The sequence below is a fragment of the Podarcis cretensis genome (genome assembly GCF_951804945.1).
Source record: "Podarcis cretensis genome assembly, chromosome: 8".
NCBI classification, from domain to species: domain Eukaryota; kingdom Metazoa; phylum Chordata; class Lepidosauria; order Squamata; family Lacertidae; genus Podarcis; species Podarcis cretensis.
In genome coordinates, this window is record NC_137177.1 from 28,047,725 (window position 1) to 28,073,464 (window position 25,740).

At 44.7% G+C, this 25,740-nt stretch overlaps 1 protein-coding gene across 3 annotated transcripts in view; it reads right to left on the reverse strand.

The window, feature by feature from the left end:
• The window catches only part of ARID1A (AT-rich interaction domain 1A), a 133,425-nt gene that overhangs the window by 63,616 nt on the left and 44,069 nt on the right, over positions 1-25,740 (reverse strand). Inside the window, exon 1 of one of the 3 annotated variants that reach the window (XM_079985882.1) lies at positions 22,354-23,555. The exons of the other annotated variants lie outside the window; for them this stretch is intronic. Within the exon in view, the coding sequence (XP_079842008.1) occupies positions 22,354-23,529 (1,176 nt within the window). The 5' untranslated portion in view covers positions 23,530-23,555. Of the gene's footprint in view, positions 1-22,353; positions 23,556-25,740 lie in introns of those variants that run through there. 3 annotated transcript variants of the gene reach the window in all.

Sequence of the window (25,740 nt, forward strand, 5' to 3'; positions counted from 1 at the left end):
AACCCGCTAGACGAAAGGGTTTTCCGTTTTGGAGGCGCTTCGCAAAACGAATTTCCCTATGGGCTTGCTTCGCAAGACGAAATGTCTTGCGAGTTCCTGCGGGTTTTTTCCCCTTTCCCCCCCTTTTCCTAAACCGCTAAGCCGCTTATCAGCTGATCCGCTGATAAGCCGCTTATCAGCTGATCCGCTAAAAGCCGCTAAACCGCTAATAGCGCTAATCTGCTAAGCTGTCAATGGGCTTGCTTCGCAAGACGAAAAAACCGCTATACGAAGAGCCTCACAGAACGGATTAATTTCGTCTTGCGAGGCACCACTGTAGTAGCACTGGAAAGTAGACAATGATTCCGCAGTATTTCTCAATCAGGGATGGGTCTGCCTATTTCCATCCCATGTCACTTTCACAGTTGATCACCACTAATTCCACTTTGCCTGTTTCTATATTATTTTTAATAATAATAATAATAACAACCCACATTTATATGTGTTTTGATTGTATCTGTACTTCAAAATATGCATTGGGCAGAGAATGGTGTCACAATATTTGAAGTTGTGTAAAATTCAGTGGGCAGCTAGGTAAATCTACACATTGATCCAGCATCTCTACTGTCAGAAGTAGCACGAGTTCTTTGAAGGATTAATAGAAGTGAAAGTATAATATCTAAATATTGGGTGACAGGAAGAAAACAACAAGAACCAAATATACTTCAGATACAGTATAGGTTAGAAATATGAAGAGGTCATAAATACCAGGGCTATTTTCACACTAAACCCCAATTTTAAAGGTCTTAATTAAGTTTTATTTGAAAATGCATTTCTCCTCCCTCATACACAAGATAATGCCTCTTCTAAGATTGTGCATATCGCCTGTGGTTAAGTACCTGCATTAGAAAACTCAGTTTAAAAGAAATTTACTAATTAAACAGAGGTAGCCTTTAAAAAAAAAAAATGAAAATTTTTCATCTAACCAGTTAACTGATTAAAATAAACTGAAATGAATTAAGTAATAATGAATTAACATCAGCTAGATCACTCTGGTAGGGGGACGCGGGTGGCGCTGTGGGTAAAAGCCTCAGCGCCTAGGGCTTGCCGATCGAAAGGTCAGCGGTTCGAATCCCCGCGGCGGGGTGCGCTCCCGCTGCTCGGTCCCAGCGCCTGCCAACCTAGCAGTTCGAAAGCACCCCCGGGTGCAAGTAGATAAATAGGGACCACTTACTGGTGGGAAGGTAAACGGCGTTTCCGTGTGCTGCGCTGGCTCGCCAGATGCAGCTTTGTCACGCTGGCCACGTGACCCGGAAGTGTCTCCGGACAGCGCTGGCCCCCGGCCTCTTGAGTGAGATGGGCGCACAACCCTAGAGTCTGTCAAGACTGGCCCGTACGGGCAGGGGTACCTTTACCTTACCTTTAGATCACTCTGGTATCTGACACATTTTTCCTTTACTAATGTTGTACATTTCAAGAGGACTAAAGACACAGAATTATGATTGCCACTATTGATAAAAGGAGATACTGGATGTGAATAGCCTCTCGTACAGGAACTAGTATCAGAAGCATCACACCAATGTGTCTTGATTGTGATAATGGCTCTCCTCCCCACCCCCCACTTGTAGTATGCTTTCCCATAAACTGCAGTAGCTGTAATTGCTGCTGTCATGCCTGAATAACACAAACTACCAACGTTGTTGTTAATGTGTACACACACACACACACACACACACACACACTGTAAGGAATGAAAGTTAACAGAAAACCATTTCTGAGCTATAGCCTATCCAACCAGAAGTTTGTTGGTAATATACGTAGAGTCCTTTTGCAAGTCCTTCCTGTCTAATGAATAAGTCTGGGATAGCTGTCTAGACACACAATAAAAGGTGATTAACAGAAAAGGCATTTCACACGGCTATAACTGAACTTCAACCAGATTTCAAGACCATAATGAAATACAGAAGTATGGTAGTTCAACCAGTCTACTTTGCAGCCCAAGCAGCATAACAATTCACTTAAGTTATATGAAGCCCCTCCTGTTCCAAGTTGATCCACCTCAACATCTAGTTGTGTTATGTTTCCTATCAGGCGATATCCAACAATAGCCATACACAGAGCAGATACAATAAAAACAATGGCTCTACACGTGAGTATGACTGGGTTAGAAATATACAGCTAATCCCAAAGAAGCCATCACATTTTTTAAAAGAGGAGAAAAATCACAGTGAAGCAGTGGAGACCCAAAAGTGCTAAGATGAGTAATGTGGCTGTGGATCCACTGGAGGCACTCAGCAACCCGGGAGTAGAACATCAAAGATAGGACTGTACACTATTAGCATGATTACTGGAGTAAATAGGCCGTCAGTACAGTGGGGTAGGGGACAAGGAATATAAGGCCTTTAGTGGAGTCTTAAAAAATATGTTGGCAGAAGTGACAGTTCACACATGGCTTTTAAGAAATCTGAAGTTCCCAAAAGGAACAAGAAGTGCCCTACTGGGTCAGGTCAGTAGCCATATAGTCAGGCATCCTGTTCTCACAGTGGTCAACCAGATGCCTATGGGAAGCCTGAAAGCAGGACATGAGTGCAAAAACCCTCTTGAGATTCCCAGCAACCTGTATTCAGAAACATACTGCCATAGGCAGTGGAGGTCAAGTACAACTATCATGGCTGGTAGGAAAGAAAAAGGTGGAGGGTCAACTGTGACAGTCACAGCAACAGTCAGGAAAAAATCCAAACCAGAAAGGTCACACAAGCAATACTTAAGAGAGGATGAGATTAAGAGTGGCAATAGGTGAGGAAGTCATTCCAAAGGATGGAAATCAAGTTGGAGGGAAGGTAGCAAGAGGCTGCTCAGTCACAGACAATCACAATGCAAATGCTGAAGCCACCAAGGAGCTTGCGAAAACATTTAAGAGAAAGGCAGCATACCAAGCATCAAGGCCTGAAATAAAGAAAGAGAAGGGGAGTCATGAGGCCAATACAACCAATGCAGAGATGCAAAAGGGAAGTGGAGATCTATAAAAAGCAGCTTAATGATTGAGAAACAATGGAAGGGTAGACACCTGGGAGCACTTAGCCAATGCTCTCACCATGTTTGGGGGGCAGTATACTTATGAGAAGGGACGCAGGTGGCGCTGTGGGTTAAAGCCTCAGCGCCTAGGACTTGCCGATCGAAAGGTCGGCGGTTCGAATCCCTGCGGCGGGGTGCGCTCCCGCTGCTCGGTCCCAGCGCCTGCCAACCTAGCAGTTCGAAAGCACCTCCGGGTGCAAGTAGATAAATAGGGACCGCTTACCAGCGGGAAGGTAAACGGCGTTTCCGTGTGCGGCTCTGGCTCGCCAGAGCAGCGATGTCACGCTGGCCACGTGACCCGGAAGTGTCTCCGGACAGCGCTGGCCCCTGGCCTCTTGAGTGAGATGGGCGCACAACCCCAGAGTCTGTCAAGACTGGCCCGTACGGGCAGGGGTACCTTTACCTTTACCTTTATACTTATGAGAAAACTAAAAACAAAGAATGACAGCAACTTTTGCAGGATGAGGAGAAAGGGGGGGGGGTCTAGATAAGAGCAAAGTCTTGAAGAAATCATGGGTTGGGGAAGATAACTGCTTTTTGGGCAACTCAATTCCAGCAGCAGCAGAAAAGAATCCAGATGGCAGCTAGGGAAGCAGGGTGGTTGACTGCTGTGGTGCTAAGAGACAAATTAGCAGAATACCAAAGGTAAGAATTGGGACACATATAGTGCAGGACTTTGAGAATGGAGAGGAATGCAATGCAGTGTCAGGGAAATGGGAGCCCTAAGGAATTAAATCCTCCTTCTGTAGCATGCAAGCTACCTCAAAAGCTGCAAAATTGGGTGAGGGGCCAGCCTGCCTGGGAAGGCCACAAGGGACAAGAGCTAGAGTCTCATTCCCACCTTCCAACAAAAGCAATTTCCCAACCTTTATATCAATGTCTTAGCAACAGTCATCTGAACTGAAGTTCCCCCTTGAACTTAGTTGATGCTGAGCCAACCCAGCTCCCTCAGCCTTGTCTTGCAGGGCATGTATTCCATCCTATCAAAATCCTTTAGTTTTCATGCTACTGGTCCCCAGTGGAAACTCAAAATTGTCCCTGACGCCCAGACTGCCATCAAGGACAGACATCAGTCACGTTAAGGCAGAACGGAAACAGAGTACTACACACCCAGGCCAAAACTGTGTCAACTAGTGCTAACACCTTACACACTCAAAGCACATCTCTTTGTAGATATAAAATAGTTTACTATTAAGGCCCTACTCAAGGGTTCCCAAAGTCTGAATCTTGCCCTCCTTCCTTCACACTTTTCATTCACATCCAAACAAAAGCCAGGTCCAGGGAAAAAACAAAACAAAAAGCAACTAACTGCTATCATTAATGGACTGTGTATTTGTAAAACACTACTATTAAACAGCCTCACAGTCTTTACTAACTTTTTCATTAAAAGTTACTACCCATTGAGCTCCTTACTATTTACAGTTCAAGCTCAAATCAGCTTTCTTCCATTCTGAGTAGACCTAGGTTAGCCATGCCTATTAATGTCAATGGGTCTACTCTGAGTAGGGATAGCACTGAATAAAACCCAGTGGTTTTGTATCAGATAATCCAACTTGGGGTCAAATATATATCCAACACACCTGCAAGTGTAACAACTAGTGCCAACTCAGCTGATTTAACTCCAATATCCTATGGGCTTGGCATATGCTGCTTTTGTAAAATTTCACATGGAATAACTTTTCAGTGACATGAGGAGAGCCAGAATATTGCAGTGGTTACACTGTCAGACTAGCTCTTACAAGACCAGGGTTCAAATCCCAATTTCGTCATGAATCTCACTGAATTGTCTTTGGCAGGTCACAGTCTCTTGGCCCAACAGGGTTATTGAATGGGTAAAAAGGAGAAAGGATGAGAACCCTGTATGCTGTACTGAGCTCCTAGCAGGAAAGACAGGATGCAAGCAATGTAAACTACAGTATAAACAAAACCAAAAGCCTTCTCCATGTGTTTTAAAATGCCATATTATAGCAAAAGCTTCTATTTGTGGCAAAAAGCGCACACCAACCATCTACATATCAGCTCAGATGGATTAATTGGACTGCTTATAAAAGCAAAGTTAGCAACACCAGGAGTTGTTCAGCAAGGAGAGGAATCCCTGGCTACAGATGAATAGATACTGAAATTCATATTATACTAATGCCAGGGGGAAAGGAGGAACAGCCGATGCTGCAAACCTTCCAGTAGGATAAGAACAAGTATAGCAGGAAACCATAATACTAGGAGGCAGAGCCAATTTCAATTCTTATGATGATAGCAAATCCTGAAGCAGAGCTCTCTGGATGATTTTCAAACACCATGGGTCACATCTAGTAACAGTTTCACTAGATAGAAGAAAAGGACAATTTCGGGTTGAGGTTGTCACACCAGACACTCATCAAGGCATAACTTTGTGGGCAACATTCAGTACTTCTATTAAGTTTGCATACATGCAGCATTTCATTGTTTCTTACAACAACCATGCAAGTTAGGCCATTATTCCAATACTCAGACAACGGGAGTTGCTTGCCTAAGACTGCCCAGCAGGATCAGGGCCACATGAAGTACAGTAGTGGTCTCCAGTTTTCAATTCAAACTCTTGTAGCCAATATACATAGTTACACATTTGGAATGTAAAGAAATGTAATTGTTTACAATTCTGTTCTTTGTAGTTACTTTCTTTTGAGGCAGCAAGCAGAGCAAAAACATTTTGTTTTTATTTGCCAATCACATGCTTCAAAAAAGCCTCAGGGCAGCTTTATGTACGTGTGTGTCAGTGGCGTAGCGTGGGTTGTCAGCACCCGGGGCAAGGCAAGTAATTTGCGCCCCCTAACCCGTGGATTTGCGCCCCCTAACCTGTGGATTTGCCCTAACCCCAGATGTTGCGCCTGGTGCGGCCGGCCCCCCCTGCACCCCCACGCTACGCCACTGGTATGTGTGTAGCATTTTACATTGCACAATCAAAATTTCATTGTAAGAGTGTTTTGCATATTATTTTGGTATTGTGTTAAGGGATGTCATTGATAGATACTTTTGAATGAAAAGCGGGGTACAAAATGTTAAACTGAAATGGAATTAATCTTATTACATCAATCAGTATTTTGAAATCAGGTTTTCACTCCTGTAGCCAGTGACTATAAAGAAGAACAATCACAGCAAACCACCACAAACAACTAAAACCCCACCTTCTCCACTTTGCTAAGATAATGTATGTTCCACGTGATCAGTTAAGATGAAACTTTAAAGTGAAGTTTTTTTAAAAAAAAGTGAATACAGTGGTACCTCTGGTTACGAACGGAATCTGTTCCAGAGATCTGATCGTAACCAGAAACCGCTCATAATCTGAGGCACCACTAGTGAAAGTACGCCTCCCGCTGCACACGTGCCTCCTGCACCTCTGGTGCACGATTTCCGCTCACATCCCAGGGCAAAGTTCGCAACCCGGAGCGGCTACTTCCGGGTTACCGGAACTCATAACCCGCAGTGTGTGCAACCAGAGGCATTCGCAACCAGAGGTACTACTGTAGATGAAGTGCTCTTTTATGTGAGAGAGCAAATCAAACAAAATTTGAGGCCTATAGAAATAAATTAGCACCTCCTAGAACAATACAGTGGTACCGCTAGTTACGAACTTAATTCGTTCCGGAGGTCCGTTCTAAACTTGGAACTGTTCTTAACTAGAGACGTGCTTTTGCTAATGGGGCCTCTTGCTGCCGCTGCGCCGCCGGCACACGATTTCCGTTCTCATCCTGGAGCAAAGTTCTCAACTTGAGGTAACTCTTCCAGGTTAGTGGGGTTTGTAACCTGAAGCGTTTGTAACCTGAGACGTTTATAACTTGAGGTACCATGGACAGCCAACATGGTACCCCTCCAGATATTGGACTAAAAGTCCTAGCAACACTGCCAACTGTCAGGGATGGGATTTGTAATACAACAACATCTGGATGGCACCAAGTTGGTTATCCCTGTTCTACAGGATGCAATGTCATTCCCATACTATATCACTGCAAGATGTGGCACCACCATGCACAGATATTAACTATGCTAGGGTATGGGGAAAGAATTTCTCACTACAGAATCAGGAGTCATTTCCCAAGCTTTTCCTGTAGTAGCAAACAAAGCTAAGAACCACTACTGTTGAGCCAGTATGTTCCAGTCAAAGAGCCGAAGACTTGGATTCTACTGCTGTTAAGAACTCACCTAAGTGTTCTGGGACAAATCTCACTCTGATAAAATGAAAAAAGGGGACTACTATGAAGACAAATGAGACAGAAACACTAAAGTACTCTGCACAGACAGATCCTTAACAAGGCACTGCAAGACCTGCAGACGATATGACAAATCAGACATCACCCAATACTACAAAGCTCGTAGAAATATTTCCCATATTGATTAATTCAGAGGCAAACACCTTTTAATAGTTAAGATTTCTTTTCTAGGGAAAGACAGGTCTTCTAGAGATTCCACAGTGAGGCCACTGTTAAGCTTGGTATTCCTGTTTAATTATTTACATCAAGTTAATAAATGCCAGTTATTTCTCTTATACCATCAAGTTAATAAATACCAGTTATTTAGTCCTACAGCCATCTGGCCTAAATTCACCAACCTTCATTCAGGAAGCATGACTTGCAACATGAAGTATGAACGAAGACCACTGCATGCAGTTGGACTTTCTCCATTATACAACTAAGATGCTGTTAGAACATCTTCAGCAACAACTTTGGGTGTACAGTGGTGCCTCACAAGACGAAAAGAATCCATTCCGCGATTCTCTTCGTCTAGCAGTTTTTTCGTCTTGTGAAGCAAGCCCATTGACGGCTTAGCGGATTAGCGCTATTAGCAGCTTAGCGGCTTTTAGCGGCTTAGTGTCTTAGAAAAGGGGGGGGGTCGGAAAAACTCGCAAGACATTTTGTCTTGCGAAGCAAGCCCATAGGGAAATTCGTTTTGCGAAGCGCCTCCAAAACGGAAAACCCTTTCGTCTAGCGGGTTTTTCGTCTTGCGAGGCATTTGTCTTGTGGGGCACCACTGTATTGCATACAGTTGGACTTTCTCCATTATACAACTCAGATGCTGTTAGAACATCTTCAGCAACAACTTTGGGTGTACTTAGGCCCCAGACACCCCATGACAACCAACCAAATTCTTACTTGTCGGGGGACATCTCATGATGTGTACTCCTAGCACCTCCTCTGTCCACCCAATGAAGCAGGCTCTTGTATACAAAGGCTCATGCTATAGTTAGCCTTTAACTGTGCCACTGTACTCAGTTTGTACAAGTCAAAATGAGTAGCTGAAACTAGGACTGAGATACTCTCAGCTAGAAGCAAAGTGTTCTGTATTAAGCTTTCTGCAGACAACTGCAAGATATATTCACCAAGCAATGCCTTCCACCCCCACCATGTCAGTGGAAAGGAAAATATTTGCCCTGATTGGTTAAATGTTATAAATATGGCACAGTTCATCCCAAAATCATCCCCTCTATTTCCAGTGTTTGGTGGGGAGTGCCTATGTAGTCACTAACACCTCTCTCTTGTGGGGGAGGGGTTGCTATCAGCAGGCTAGTGCAAACCTTGAGGCCTAAGGAAGTGCCAAAAGAAAAAATATTTAGGAAAACCCCCCATAGAGGGAGAACTCCCAAAACAACCCAATGTGGACCAACCATGATCAGTCAGAATGTCAAATGTTCAAGAAATGGGGATAGAAAGATAGAAAATTGAATGGGAATGGCGTGAAGTACTATGGAGAAGGGCATGGCTGGCAACCTGAAGAGGAGTACTCTACACTGCAACTTTTTGTTATAGGCCACACTTTTACTGAATACTAGCAGGGAGTGGTGGGGCTCCTGGGGAATTTTTAGAAACCAAAAACTATTTTGAGTTTCTTTGTTTTTTTTAAGTGTAATTTGTAAGTTTGGGCATGCCATTCCAAAAAGTGGGTAAAGTCACACCAATTCCACATTTCAGTCTGACATATTGAATCAAAATGGCACCTGGCATCCAAACATTGACAAAAATCATCACTCACACCCTGAACTCTCAAGCCAAGGTTGGTGACAAATATCTTAGGAGGTGGCCAAACCTATGCCCCAAAATGAGCGGTCACACAAAGTCATGTTTTAGTCTGCCATCTTGATCCAAAATGGTGATGGCACCTAAACATCAACATAGGCCCCCACGCCCACCTCAGAAACCCTTGTGCCAAGTTTGGCAATGGTATCTCGAGAGGTGGCTGAACCTATGCCAACAACTGGGCGAAGTCACACTGAAGGTACATTTCAAACTGCCATCTTGATTCAAAATGGCGACCAAAGTCCAAATGCTGACGAAGACCAGTGTCCCTACCTTCAGAACCCTCAAGCACAATTTGGCAACTATATTTAGGAAGCATCCAAAACTACAGAGAACAAACGGACAAACAAATCACTTTCCAAAATATACAGTAAATAAATATGTGGATGGAGCTACAACCTGGCATAGCATCACAGGCACAGGAATCCAACCCCCATCTCCAAGGAAGGCAGAGCCTGTAATGTTCAAATTTTATTTTTATGTCCTTTTATCCGAGATAATTGCAAAGTTTAACCAATTTTGAATATTTTCAAAGTTCCACCTGACAACCACAAGCGTACTTCTCTTTTCATGGGGAAACACTGCCCTGCCAAATGAATTTTGCTTCTGGAAAGTTTGGAACGTCCTATGAATAGTTGCCAGGAAATGGTCCTAACGAATTCAAAGGTACCTGCCTCCTAGTAACTGCAATCTTGGTCTTCAAATAAATGGCCATGGCCCATGTGGCCAATCTGTTTTGCAACATGTACTAATGAACCTTGAAACAAATGGTGAATGAAAGTTAAGTATATTTATCATATAATATTAATATTGAATCTAACAGTGTTATAACTAAGAAATTCAACCTAGTAAAAGTGAACTTGAGAGGACAATATACTTTCACCGTGTGGAAAGTATGAAAAGCATTTTATGGTTTTCCAAGCCAGTGTTCACTCCTTAGCAGTCATACAGACCATTTCTTTCATCTCTGTTAATTCCTTCCACTCCATGAACCTCCTAGGAAAGAATCAATATGAACTTATGGAGGTAATCTGTACAAAGAAAAGACTGTCAGACCCCACCCCTACCCCAATTCAGCAGGCAGTACCATGGCTGAACACCTCTGCTCACTCAAGAGAGAGCAAATAATTTGACAGTGGCTGCTATTATGCCTGGTGAACATATTAATATTGAAATTGTTGGAGGACAGGACTTGTCACATATTTGGCAAGAAGCTCCTACAGCACTAACATATAACACACTTCACTAGATCACTGGCAACTTCCTAAACTACTATCTAGGTTCTTCAAAGCACCAACTAACACCTTCATATCTGAATTTCAGACAACCAAGTATAACCTGCCAACAAATCCATAAATAAAAAGGTCTAACTGCTAAAACACCATCACTGGACTTGGATTAAATTCCAAACATATGTCTGTGTGCATCTTAAGTTCCCCAACAGGGAAATTTGTATACTGAATCACATGGTTATTGGAAAGGAATATATTGAAATCACACCGCTTGAATATGTTCTCAAATATCTTCCACAGAAACTAGACGTTTTCTTAAGATTACTGCACAATTTCACTCAGGAGCACTTGATTCCTCTAGAAGCAATGCTACAATTGTTACCAAAGTTGCCTCACTAAACTGCTGAGCAATGCCAAGACCTGCAAGTCCAGGTGCATAGAGAAATATGAATCCCTCCCCAACACATACCTAATTATATCACATGGGCAGATCACTATACCTTTTTGTAACAAGCAATACATTAATCCCAAGAGAAGCAGTTCTTCCTGTTCTAGCCTTGTTGGTGCTTATTCCACCCTCTGTGTGCCTCATAAGGCAAGTTTGGGCATTATTACTTTAAACACAGAGCATAAAGAAAGAAATGCACTAAGGAGGAATGACCTTGTAGTTCAGGCACAGGACTAGAAATCAAAGGCCTAGCTTCTGTCCCTAGTTGTTGGAACAGACACACCACCATTTTGGGAAAGCTAAAGCTTCTTTGTATATAGAGTTAGCATGCAAGAAGAACATTGAAAACAGAAACAAATAATGTCTAATACAGAATAAGCTTTCACTGGCAAAAAAAGCCACTAACCAAATGTTTCTATGTGAATTAAGTTTCACAACTAAATTAATAGATTTGTAACTTTGGAAGAGCTGCACTATTCAGCACTATGAAAAGTACTGGAAAGAGAATGCTGAATCTAGGTCTGCTGGGGGAAAACGTTCTCTTCATTGCTGTCCAGCCCATCATGAGCACAACACAACAATTAAATAGTCACTTGATAATCCAAAATGAAGGGGGTAGTAAGAAAGATACAAAAACCCATACATTCATGTTTAAACAAATGAAAAGTCATAATATATACCTGGAAGGCTTAGTTTTTCCACAAAACTGTCCAATGTGTTTTCAGGTTATACAAGTGGACCTGCAATAAAATGTTGCAGTGCGAAGTACTCCTGTTCAGTATACCAGCCAGCAAGCCTTGTCTTTTTCTGGGATACTTCATTCTATTCCCACACTTTTCCATTGACCCTCCTCCACGCCATAACAGTTAATCAGCATTTATTGCCCATTCAGCATACTCAGTCCTCAATGGCCTATTCGTTACTGGGGCTTCACATCCCCCTTTTAGAGCCCCGATTCTATTTAGGTTTGATTGAACCTGCAGATAGCACACTCCCTCCTCGTGCAAGAATGTGTTGTTTTCACTGCACAGGTATCCACTCACCTCTAAATTTGGGAGATTAGGGGAATGGCACACACATACAATGCTTGTAACTGTTCTCAAGCTGTTCAAAATATGGATTTTATGATAGCAAAGCACCTAGATGTCTATGTCACCTCCCATTTTACTTTTACCTAATATGTATGTATAGCAACAGTTTCTATGACAAGGTGGTTAATAATTTTTCTCTCCTAATATTTAAAATCTTTTATTGCCGTTGTCGTTTTAGTTAAAATTTGTACCTATATGTTTATAGGGGGGAAAGAGAATTTCAAAGAACATTTATCAACTACCTTTTTTTTTGGCCTGAAGAGCAATATACAGGTAAACTAGGAATATAGTGTTACATCCTGTTCTGGATGGGTTGCATTTCTCCTTAAGGAACAGACTCACAACTTTAGTGTACTTACTGGTCTGATTTATATTTTAGATGTTCACACAGTATCAATGGCATAAAGTACCTTTCACAAGCTTTGATTAAAATGCCAATTTTGATCCCTCTTGTACAGGATCACATGCTTCCGGTCACAACTGCATATGGGTCTGCCTTTGAAGGCAAATTTTAAACATCAACAGATGCAAGATATAGCGTTGATTCCAATGCTAGTCCTACTCAAAGCAGACCCCTTGAAATTACCTGACACAACCAGCTTAGGTTCATTAATTTTGATAGGTCTACTCTTGAGAAGACCTTCGTTGGCTACACCCCATAGCAGCTAATTATTACTTGGAACTTGCCACAGGGAACATCGTGCTATTGTTAAAAAACAGCTCCACTGGCATCCACTGTGTGTCTGGGCACTATGCAAAGCATGGGTCCTAAGCTTTAAAGCCCTAAATGGCTTGGGCTCAGGGTACTCCTTGTTCCCACATAAATGTACCTGTGTGTTAGGCTCATCAGTGAAAGCATACAGGTGCTTCTGTTTTCCGGAGGAGAGGGCCTTCTGTATTTATAGAACACTCACACCTCAGAGGGGTTTGCCTACCATTAAAACAGCTCTTCTCTCTACAACTTTTCAATTAAGAGCAAGGATGTTGTACTGCCTCTCCATAAATTTTTGAAACTACTTAAGTCTATTCCTACTTTTTCTATTTTATTGTGATCGTATGGGTTCTTGATTGTTCATGATGTTCTTTGAAAGCCACCTGGTGAATAGGGCTGGGTGATGTTGCATTTTTAACAACATGATGTATCACTAGCTAGGTTTACCACAATATTAGAAGAAGCTACATTGGCCCCTGGCCCCAGCTGAGCAAGCTCCAATGTCCCTGCCACTCACACGCAAGCGGCAGGGACCTGGGGCTCCTTTTTGAGGTTCCCTCTGTCTTCACCAGCGTGGGAGGTGGGTGAGCTACCTCGCACACACCCCACTCCACGAAGACAGACCAAGTGGGAGTAGCCAATTGCACAGAGCCTGTCAGGCTCCATGTGTTTGACTGCCTTCAGTTTCGCCCATGCAGGCGCACTGCCTCTTTCCTCGCTCCCCAGCTGAGCAGCTATGGAAGAGGGAGTGGGGTTAGGGCTCTCAGAGCTGGGGAGCAGGGGCTTCACGCTCCCCAGCTGAGCAGCCACAATCCCACTCCTACTTGCATACAATATTGATATATCACCCAGGCCTACTTGTGAATGTAATGTATCAATAGTAAGCCTGGACACGGATACTTCAAATAAAAATAAACCTGCTAACAAATACACTGCCCAAATAATTTTACAGGATTAAAAATAAACTGCCTTCTCTCCCTCCTCCCATTCTTAGCAGATTTCATTAAAGTACAACCAGTACACATGAGTTCACAACACAGATTGACCAAATATGAAATCTACGACCATATTTTGCCATTACAAATGCAGGAAAATGGAACCACATTGGTGAGTGGGTTGTATCAAATTACAAGAAAAAGTTCAAACACCTGCCATCATATAGAAAATTGATTTTTAGGCTATGGCTTGGGTCATATTTCAAGGGTCATTCACTCAAACTGATCAGCATCGTAAGATGGAACTAGTTAACAATGAACACACATCTGTGAAATGCTTCTCTAAAGCCAGCATAAGCAATTTTAATGAAAGTGAAGCACCAAGAGAATAAGCTTGTCAGCAAAGATAGCCCAAACCAGCAGATGCTGAGGGTCTATAGTAGAGATCCTTGAGGTACTGCATCTATCAGAGCGAAAATGGAAAGATGGCAACATAGATCTGACCAAGAATGGCAATTAGGTATGCTTTTGCATGCTCCACCCTACTGACCTCAAATGCAACCCCCAAAGAGTTATATATTTCATTCCTTCAAAGTGAAATGAATTCCTAACTGCATGATGTCTCTCTGGCTGTAATACAATTGGGCTGGGGGATGAAGAAATTAGAAAGGTACTTTTCCAGCCTTTCAAACAAGTCAAAAAAGTTGCCAGCCTACATAAGTCATTTGTTGCCTTAAAAAAATATCCAATCACCTTCCAGGTTCACAACATGGTCACCCAGAAGTCCATTCTTATTTGGCATAGCAGGTGAGCAGCTATTTAGAAACCTGGTTGTTGTTGTTGTGTTTCACAAATATAAATAAATCTTAAAAGACTGAAGTTCACCTATTTAGAATGAAAGCGCACAATGCTATTGATCAAGTGCAGATGTAGTGTTGTTTCCTAACCATGGCTCAGAATGAAAGCATACCACAGACTCTTCTCCCTGCACTCTATTGCCTTTAATTTATTCCTCCCATTGGTTACAATTTCTATCACTACAGGTTTAATGTATGTACCATGGTTAGGTCCAAAACAGGAAAGAGGGAAAGAATGGCTTCACATTTGAAATTTTGGAGCACACTACTCATTTGCCAGCCATTTCCTTAGCCAGTAAAGCGAGAAGAGCGCCGCAATCCCAGAGTCGTCCGCGACTGGACCTAATGGTCAGGGGTCCCTTTGCCTTTACCTTTTAAAGAACACAGGAACATTGCAATCTTAACATTTTTACCAGAACACTGACTGTCAACTCAAAAGTTCTTAAAGCTGGAGCCTCCTCTCTAGTTAGAATATGCCTAAAGCCTCAGCACCTAGGACTTGCCGATCGAAAGGTCGGCGGTTCGAATCCCTGCGGCGGGGTGCGCTCCCGCTGCTCGGTCCCAGCGCCTGCCAACCTAGCAGTTCGAAAGCACCTCCGGGTGCAAGTAGATAAATAGGGACCGCTTACCAGCGGGAAGGTAAACGGCGTTTCCGTGTGCGGCTCTGGCTCGCCAGAGCAGCGATGTCACGCTGGCCACGTGACCCGGAAGTGTCTCCGGACAGCGCTGGCCCCTGGCCTCTTGAGTGAGATGGGCGCACAACCCCAGAGTCTGTCAAGACTGGCCCGTACAGGCAGGGGTACCTTTACCTTTACCTTAATTTCTAATTTGAATCCAAGAAGCTTTAAAAATTCAGGCAGTTTCTTCTTCATATTCACATTTTAAAAGCTCCTGGTGCCAGAAAGATCCCTCCCTACAGGGCACAATTTGTGAATGAACTATTACAATATTACTACTCAACATTAAGCCAAAAAAAAAAAAAAAAGACAGTTGAAATGACAGTGGAAAGAGACCAATTAGTTTAGAACATTGGCAGGAGATTCTGACCAGAAATGGTTCATAAAGCAACAGTCCCATTGGCTCCACAGTACATAACTCGATTAAGAACCTTGGCATAATATTATTACTATACAAGTTATTGTACAAATTAGCAAAGGGGGGGTTAGCCATCCCCAGCAGTAGACTCAGCATTTGAAGGGCAATACAACTGGACTTCACTGCATTTTACCCTCAAGATGCACAAGCTTTAATTCAGGGGTGGGCAACACTTCAATCTACAGACTTAGAAACCACCTTTCCAAAACAAGAGTGCCTGCCCTCATGCACAAGAACAAGATATGATTCAAGAACCAGAAACAAAAGCCAGATTAAAAGCTGTTCAGTTTAAAAACAAAAAAGCCCAAACTCTGGTGCATCAAGAGAAGACAATTCTCTGTGAACAGATTTAGAATGTAGACACTGTGGCACTATGCCAAATCATAGTGTTACCAACCATACATAAAAAGCTTATACACCATCGTTTAGGCTTTCTGATGCACAGCAAGCAAACCATGACTTAGATCTCCTACTCTACATTTGTTTTCCATCTGCTTAGCACTCTGCTTCTTAAGTTCCTAAATTGTCTCTCTTCCCCATGCTGGGGCATCTGAAGTAGAGCAACAGGCCTAAACGTGGCTTGTGAATTCAGACGTAACAAACCACAATTAATATGGACACTAGTTTGTAACTGCGGATTCAAACTGCAGATTATCATCCTCACTTACAAACTATACCTTGCAAGGTGGTGCATGTTCAGAGGTAATGCCACCAGCAAAGTACACATAGAACAACTTACTGTGAAAAATAAAAACCAAATATGTGAAAGAATAAACCCAACAGCGTGAGCATATCATTAATACAGAAACAACTAAAAAAAGCCTCCTTAAACATTGCCTTATGCACTAGCTTAAAAGGAAGCAGTAAGGGGGCGTAACACACCACTCTCAGGCAGCCGTTTTTGCAATCTTTACAAAGTGTGGTTTAATGTTAAGTTTGAATGCATACTGTGGGATCTAAACATGCAATGGATTGACATTTTACACATCCATGAAAACTGTATATAGAATCATAGAATTGCAGTGTTGGAAGGGACCCTGAGGATCATCTAGTACAACCCCCTGTCATGCAGGAATATGCAGCTGACCCATACAGGGATTGAACTTGCAACCTTGGCATCATCAGCACCATGCTCTAACCAACTGAGTTTTCTAGTCTCTGCTAATCTCCATGGTATGGTGATAAAGTTTATATTTGATACAACTTTCCAGGACTATAGTATTTTCATTTGCATCTTTAGAAGACAAGACAGGCTGCCCACACCTATATAGGAGCCAATTTCCCCCAGGAGGACACATGACCAAGTTATGGATGTGCAGCGCATTTTTCTTATTTCGAACTATGACCTTGCACTGAAGAGTTCTGCAGGTTCAACTAACTGGGATAATTTTCAAAGCAGTGCTGTTTTGTCAGCATCTTCCTTAGTAACTATGTTTTCTCAAGCCAGGAATGTCTACAGAGTTACAACACCCAACAATTTAATTCTGGCACCTGGGAACATCAAATGATTTTCCTGACCTGGTTGCTTACCTCCTCTAGCTTTTGTGAAAAAACATATGCAGAACCAAATATACAGATATATTCCTGAGGCAACTAGGCCACATTTTCCCAACATTTTGTTATTGTGTGGAATGGCTCACTGGTCCCATGTTACTTTATACAAAGCCTCACATAATCTAAGATATACAGTACTCAGTAGACAGCACAGCAGTTAGGACACAGCTTCTGATTCCAAGGTATCACAGTAACACTTAGCACCAATTTAACTGAAAGCACTCTAGCCTGAACACCTACACTTGAATAGCAATAGTACAGACCAAACATAGATGTCAGAATGTATCTTTTTGTAAGTATGCCATTATTTTAAAAACGGAGTTCAGGAAAAACTGCTTGATGAGAACACAGCTTCACTGAAGTTTGCAAAGAGGTGATCACTTAAAGTTCCAAATTTCACTTTTGCTGCTATATAAAGGTCAAACAGTCAGTTTTGGAAGATCAATTTGCATTCCTTCATTTAGAAAACATTTAAGGGGTAGTAGGTATAGCAGTATGATCAACATTAGCCAGTCAGCTGGTCCCAAAGTTCCTCACTTTCTCTACATACACTATAGAGTCTATGCCAGTCACTCAGAATTCATCAGGAACTCTCTAGATTTCCACTCTATTATACTTCAAGCAGAAAATCTGTTTCCTTTACTCACTTTGATTTCCCATTCAGAAACATCACAACAGGCAGTATGTATCTATATCAACCTCAGCAGCAGGCACAAATACCACATATTTATTTCCATGAAAAAGGTATTCCTCAAGTACACATTTTGTGGTGGTTCTAGATGTTTCCAGAGTCTATTTAATTTTAAATATATAATAACCTTCCACGTAATGCTGAACAGATAAACTGTGATACTGCTACAACAGTTGCACCCAAGGGACTAACAGCACATGCTTAGGTTCCCTTGAGTCCAAATGAATCTTACTCTCTATCAAGTGTTTTTAGGATTGTAGCCCAAGTCGGATGTAGCAATTATCAAATCAAATCATGCAACAGTGTTAAGCAGAAAACAAAAATTAGACTGTATATACATCATACACTTAAAAGTACACAACTTCCGCCAAGGAATCCTGGGAACTGTGGTTTACTCCTCGCAGAGCTACAATTCCCAGCACCCCTAACAAATAACTTCCCAGGCTCATTTGGGAGAAGCTGTGTGCTTTAAATGTATTTCATTTCTGATCTTATTTTGCATTCTTCCCTCTATACCCCAGACTTGGAACAAAGATTCATGCAAGGTCCAAAAACCAACACTGAACCAAAACCTTACAAAACATGCACACCTTCAAGAAATTTTTCAAGCTCACTTGTATGCTTCAAACTAACGTAGCCACCAAGATAGGCAAGAGAAGGAACTCATCCCTAACTCTATAGATTGTTTTTCTACTACCCATCCAATATCTGTCTAAGGCACTAGTCTTAAACTGGGAGGTCGCAGCCTAATCCAAAGTAGGTTGTAACAGTATTACCACTATAAAAATATAGTGTAAAGGATTAAGAAATGGGTCCCCAAAGGCATGTTTGGGTTTAAAGTGGGCCCAGGGTCTGAAAAAGTTTAAGATGCCTGGTCTAATATGCACACAATTTCTTCCCTCTCTAATCCCCACTCAAAAGATGCCAACATGCATACTGATAGGAAGTTGGTTTAAAAAGAGAACCATTTTGACTTATAAATTTCAGCTTCTACTATCTACCCACTAATTCCAGCTATTGACACATTAATAGCTTCACACCTAAATGCCTATCATTAAACCAGTGGTTTTCAACCAGCATGCCGTGGCACCCTGGGGTGCCTTGAATGATGGTCAAGGGGGCCGCTGGCAACACTGGCCTCTGTCCCTTTTTCCTTCCCTCCCTCCTCTGATGCCCTCTTGCGCCTCTGCCTGCCAAAGGCTTGCACAGCTGTTTGTTGCAGCAGCCCTGGCTACAAGCTCCCCAGGCGAATGGTGCCTCAGGGGCTGGCCATGGGGTGTTTCCCAGGCCCCTGTGGGGGCAGGGTGAGAAGGCACTTCTCTTTGGGGCAGGTGGGGCAGCTCAGAGATCAGGGGCGGCTGCCCAGAGGACTCCCCAAGAGAGAGGAGAGGAGGCTGAAGGAACACTCAAGGGAGCGTGTTTGAAAAAGGATGAGAGCTCTGCCAGTTCTGCAAGCATGGGGTGACATAACTGGGCTCCTGATCCCCACAGGAGTGCTGCAGAAAGAATGTAGTTCATCAAGGCAGCCATGGACTCAAAAAGGTTGAAAACCACTGCCTTAAACAATCAAGACTGGTTTTAACCATGAATGAGAAACAGGACTGCTACAGAGTAACCAGACCTTCTCTAATAAAATGTGGTCTGCAATGTAATGTATGAACAAGCCTTGTCTATATAATATAGAGGGCCTCTTCACATATTTCAATGTTTAGGATACATCCAAATGTCAATCCTTAAAAGTGCAAACTGTAACTGAAATTAATAGGCCTCACTCAAGAACTTCAGGCTGCCAAAACTGACTGCAGACTCTTTACTAAGTGTACCAGGCTTTGCTGGCCTGTAGCATGTGAATTAGCCCTACAAAACATCCTCAGAGGCTCAACCCAGCACACAAATAATCACTGTATCCTGTGTTGCGCAAAATGCCCAGAAACTTTTAAAAATACTACTTGAGTTGAATTAGTTCAATAGCCAGAATCTCTCTCATGGTCAGTATCTTTCATTTTTCTTTCCCTCCAGAGTCATATTCTAGTACAGTGGATGCTGTGGACGCTCGGGTTGCAAACATGATCCATGCAGGAGGCACTTTCACAACTCACAGCATTCGTAACCCGCAGCGCCACATCTGCGCATGTGCGGGTTGCGATTCAGCGCTTCTACACATGCGCCAAAACCTGGAAATAACCCGTTCCGGTACTTCCGGGTTCGGCGTAGTCTGCAACCCAAAAACGTGCAACCTGAAGAGTCTGCAACCCAAGGTATGACTGTATTGCAAGCTCCTTGGGATGGAGACCATTCTTATACCTGCTCCTCTAGAAGTGTCAGTACTATAAAGATCTTAACAATTTTAAAAAATGAGCTGAAGAAAGCACACAAGTAAGAAACTTAACAAAAAAAATTTTTTTTAAATGCTTATAAAGGTAAAGGGATTTGAGCATAATTAAGAATTGTCCTTACCACAGTAATTAAAGAACACAATTAAACCAAACTTTTTTCTAGGGGTTAGTTTACAGAAAAATTGGGAAACTTTAAACTATAATCTGAACAAGTCCTGCCCTAGAACCTTGAAGATGACTAGGGAGGACCAAGAAAGAATACTGGTCTCTCATCAGTTCAATATATCAGATTTACATTATGGACTTCTAAAACCAGAGACATCATCCATCACATAACTTGTGAAATGACTTCATTTTTAAAATTCCAAATTTGCTTATGATACTAAATACTTATTTACTGAACTATGTTATAGCCAGGAAAATATAAAGAGTTTCTATGTTCTTCTGTTCCATTACCCAATATTGTTGCAGCCAATACAGCCTGGATAGCTCAGTTGGTTAGAGTGCAGTGCTGATAGTGGCAAGGTTGCAGGTTTGATCCCTGTATGGGACAGCTGCATATTCCTGCAGGGGGGTTGGACTAGATGACCCTCAGGGTCCCTTCCAACTCTGCAATTCTACGATTCTGATGCAAACATCAGCTAGCAGAGGGAGGAATAACTGGACATTGCACTGGATTATTATGAAGACCTTTAACAGGCACAACTAACAGATGGATAGTTTGAAATCACTCTTACTTATTTTCCCATCTTTCTCTTTATTCTGTTATTTTTATCTCTCCGTCTGCTTGCTTTTCTGTTCATTCTCTTTCTTTCTTATTTCTTGTTTTGTTTCTGGGGTGTTTTTTTTTTGTATGTTGAAAAGTCTTTAAATTATATTAAATGCAAACTTTCAACTCTTTCCCCCCTAAGAAAATTGTGCTATTTTATTGCCTTTCAGAATAAAATGACAATTCTGAAAATATTAAATTACAACATTTGCAGCATTTCTGGTTCTGTAGCTGGTATTTTACTATAATGGTCAATTTCTACTAGAAACAGATGAACACTTAAAACTAGAGAAATCACTTATACCCAGGAAAGTCACAAAACCAAAAACATATTGGTTTGACAGAAAAGCATCCACACACACACGCTCCATTGTTGCTTCAGCCCTATAGAATCTACTCCAGGCTGCATAAGGCTTAACAAGCAAAATAAATCCAAGGTACAACAAAATGCCATTGCTCCCTCTTTTGTTTCAGGCACAATGCATCGAGGGCAGCGTCTGTGGATCTGCTCCTGCTGAACCTCCTCAAGGTCACAGCCAATTTCAGCTGTGGAATTAAAAAAAAAAAAAGGCAGAAAGTGGCAGTGGGTTATGGCTGGTAGAAAAAGCAGAGTGTAAAAGTTTATGAGCTCATCAGGATTGTTGTACCATTACATCAGAGGCAATTATAAATGGCCAAGAGCAGGAGATGGGGAGCCAATCAGATCACAGATAGGATGTCAACCTAAGACCAACTGTCTCCTGGCTTTGACAGAAGGATTTTACCTCCATAATTCAAATCCCAAACCAAAGCAATCTGCACTTACTACTCCAATCACTGAACTGTTTACCAGCACTTCCAAGCAGGAGCTCAAGGCACTAGGCTATCTAAAAAGGCTGCTCAGAAAATGGCTTCAGCTAGCCTGGACAAGATGAGGGTGTCAGAGCAGGTCACTTGCCCTCTTCTTACCCCCTGGAAGCACAGGAACAGCTCAATTCAACCCACACCAAGAGAGGAAAAAGGAGCCGCAAAGGAGTGGAGCACAGTAGAGCTGAACAGCAGCAATCTGCTCAGCACACCCTCTTTTTTCCAACCCAGCAACATGGAGCTATTTTTGCCACCCCAACCCCTCCCTCCCCAGAGGTGGTGGTGGCAAGCCTTACCCCCACCCCACCCCACCCCAGGACCCCCCTAAAGGCTCCCAGCCGGGACAGGAAAGGGTGAAAGGAGAAGGGCTCTCTCCAAGAAAGCTTACACAAAGGCTGGGAAAGGGAGGAAGGGAAGGCAGAGAGGCAGCCATTTTAGAGACAGAGGAAAGAGACAGACAATGGCAGTCCCTAGTAATGTGGGCCCGAAGACGACCACAGAAAGCTTGTCACGTTAAAGGACACCCCAACCTCGACCTCGGGTGCGTTCCCCTCCTGCCCTTGCCCTCCCACGGCCAGAGGCGTCCTCAAGCCCCTTCCCTCACCTGCGCCCAGCTGACCACCCAACCCCCAGCCCATGTGCGCCCGCTGCCCCGGTCCTCTTTCCCCGCCCTCCCGGTGCCTTTTTACCTGCTGAGTCCGGGTGAGCGGCTGTCCCCCTCCAGCGCTGCTGCTCCCGGGGCTCATGGGCGCGTGGTGACTCCTTTGTTGGCCTCCCGTGGCTGCTGCCGCCCAGCCTTGGCTGGTGCCCCCAGTGTACTGGGAGGCAATGTCCGCTGCTGCCGGGGCCTTGGCCGTCGCTCCCCCATCCTGGGGCCCGCTCCCGTAGTCGGCCCCGGGATACCCTTGATAGCCCCGAGCCGAGCTTGGGGAGGTGAGCAGCTGGTTGAGGGTGGGGGTGGAAGTGGGCTGCGGGGTGGCGCCCCCGCCGCTGCCTCCTCCTGCGCTTCCTCCTGCGCCGACGGCGGCGGCCGAGGGCCCCATGGCCCCGAAACGCTGCTGCTGGAATGCCGAAGCTGGAGGTTTGGCCCCGGCTTGCGCGGGGCTCTGAGCGTTTCCCCGAGGGGAGCTCAGGGCGTAGGCCTGAGAGGGAGGCGGGTAGGCGCCAGCGCTGCGCCCGGCTGTAGGGTAGTAGTTGTTGTACTGGTGATTGGGGAAGCCGTGCTCCGAACTGCCGCCGCCGTGGGAGTTCTGGGGAGGGGGCGGCCCCGGGGGGCCCCCGGTGGGCCCCGAATACGACTGCTCCAGGCCCCCGCTCTGCAGCGCTGCCATGCCAGGGCTTTGTTGTCCGCCATGTTGGTGGAAGGCAGCGGCCGCGGCGACGGCCGCAGCAGCCTGGGCGCCTCGACCGTAGGGCTGCCCGAAACCGTAGGCTGGCGGGGGCAAGGCGGCCGGATGAGTAGGGGGAGGCTGCTGCTGCGGCGGCGGTTGTTGCTGCGGCGTCCCCACCCCGTCGCTGCTGTTGCTGCCGCCACTAACACCGCCGCCACCACCGCCGGGCGGCTCCGGGAGGTTATTGTTCAGTGTGGCGACGGGCCTAGGGCCCGGGTTCCCGTTGGAGCTCTTCAGGTCGGGCTCGGCCCCTGCGCCCCCGCCATTGCTTTCGGCCCCGTCCTGCAGCTCCTTTCCCGGGGGACCTTCACTTTCCGACTGCTTCTCTCCGCCGCGCTCTGCCGCCGCCGCCGCCGCCTCGCCCCCCGCCTCCTCCGACGAACAATCCCGCTGCTGCACCTCCGCTTTCTTCAGCTCGGATGGAGCCGGGGCACCCAAGCTGCTCGCGGCGGCGGGGGCCACCTGAGCGGCCATGATCCCCCCTCCCCACCCAGCCAGCCCCCCTCCCCCGCCTCCTCCTCCCCCGACCTACTCCCTGCTTGGCCGGCCGGCCGGCACAAGGCCTCACCGCTCCTCTCCTCCTCCTCCGCGCTCAGGCGGCGGTGGGATCCTCGGGACAACGGGGTCTCATTCCTCCCCCGGCGCGGCGAGCGAGGCGCGGCGAGCTCCGGCGGGCTGGACGCGGGTGCGAGGGGCCTGGCCCCACTGTGCCTCCTCGCTCAGTTGCAGCCGGCGGAGAAAGGGGGAGGAGGAGGAAAGGGGGAGGGGGGCAGGACGGGGCTCCCGGTGTGGGAGAGGAGGAAGGGAAGGGGGACACGGCGGGCGAGGGAGGATCGGACGGACCCCCGTTCTCGGAGCCGGGCGGTGCGGCCGGAGAGGCTAGACTAGGCGAGCCGAGTGGCGGCAGCTTCCGACTCTCGTCCGCCGAGTCCTGCTCACTCCGACACGAGGCTCAGCACTGCCATTTTACCCAGCGCCGCGGCAGCCTGCCAAACCCGGACTGGAATATGGCCCGGACTGGAGCTTTCTTCCCCTCCCCCCTCACAAAGGAGGAGCTGCCAGGCCCTGGACGCTTTCAACTCAGCAAGGCTGAAGCTTGAAGCTAACAGTAGCCTGCCGCTCGCAAAATCCGCCACGGATCGGCGGCAAAGGGAGCCGAGCTCAGCCTCTGAGCCACAAAAGGAAGCTTCTCCGCTGACAAAACACAAGGCGGGTTGGAGGAAGCTAGGTGAACAGAACTGCTCGCAAAGCCCCATTCCCGCCAGTTCTCAGAAGCCTCGCAAGCGAATGCTCCGGTGCTTCCTCTCATTTGCTCAGGGCACAAAGACTCCCGCAACCAAGAAAGGCCAGGACTCGTGCCTTTAAGGACAGAAGGGATTAACGAGGGACTGGTAGAAGGGCAACTAGAATAGATCAAAACTTCAAGGAGGATATCCCAAGAGCAGTCGTGGAAAAGTCACACCACTCCAACTGTTATTACCAATAATGTAGGCTGTTCAGTTTAATACTTTTTAACCAGGACAATTTTATGCATTTTCACACTTCATGCAGTCCAGACATCAAACACGCAGTTCCAAGGATACTTAATTGGGCTAAATCCCACTTAACTCTGGGGGACTTACTTCTGCATAAACATTCTTAAGAGTTGTGTTGCAAGAAATCAATTGCAGCAAAATCCATTATCCCACTAGCCATTCTATGACAATGGTTAGTTACTTTGTTCAAGCAAAACTAGTGAACTAAATTCTCTATGAATTACTGTTTAGGGTTGCAGGGAATTCAGGAGCATCCTCTATCCATAAGCTTTCATCAGTAACAACATGTGAGACCAGAAGTGTGCACCCAAACCCCTGCCATGTTGCAATGGATTGCAGGGTGCAGAGCTCTGATGCCATGCTGCATTAGCAGTGCCAGATGTAGTGTGCAAGGTTCAAAGCTAGTCTCTTGTTGAGTACAAGGTGTGTACCCTACCGCTCAAAATGAGATCTGGTAAATCTAAACATCTACTAGGTGCCTTCATCATCCAGATTATATTAGGCCAACAGCAGAAGTATGCAAGGTACACCTCACCAGAGCAATATGTGTAGTAAAAACAAATTCAGATAGCTCAGGTAAGCATACAAGGGCCATAAAAGGAAAGACCAAAGTGTACCACATGACAACAGGCTAACCAGCCAAGCTGACAGGTGAAATTCCTTACTACAGAAACCACAATAAAACTTGACAGGAAAGCAGAAATCCATACACCAAGTCTTCTCAGCACTCTACAAATCCACTCACCCAATAACCTCTTCAAGTTAAGCCACATTAATTGGAGTTAGATATCTCCAGTTATGACTTCATATGAAGAACAGTAAACAATCTTGAAACACTAAAGTATTACACAGCACCCTTCATGCAGTTAACCAGTTCAAGTTAAAGCTTGGTTGATTCAGGAAGATAGTACAATTATTTACTAGAAGACTACTACTTAGTTTTTGCTGTACCTTTTTGGAGAGTTGTAGCCTACTTCAGTATTTACTGTCTTTATTCATAGTTGGGTTTATCAGCCACACATTGGGTATAATAATTCCAACTATATGTTTATTCTTGAACCTAGGACCTTTCATCCAAACTCACTCTTCCTTTTTAAGCTAATAAGCCAATAACCACACTGGGTGAATTCTTCACTTCAGTTTTAGTAGA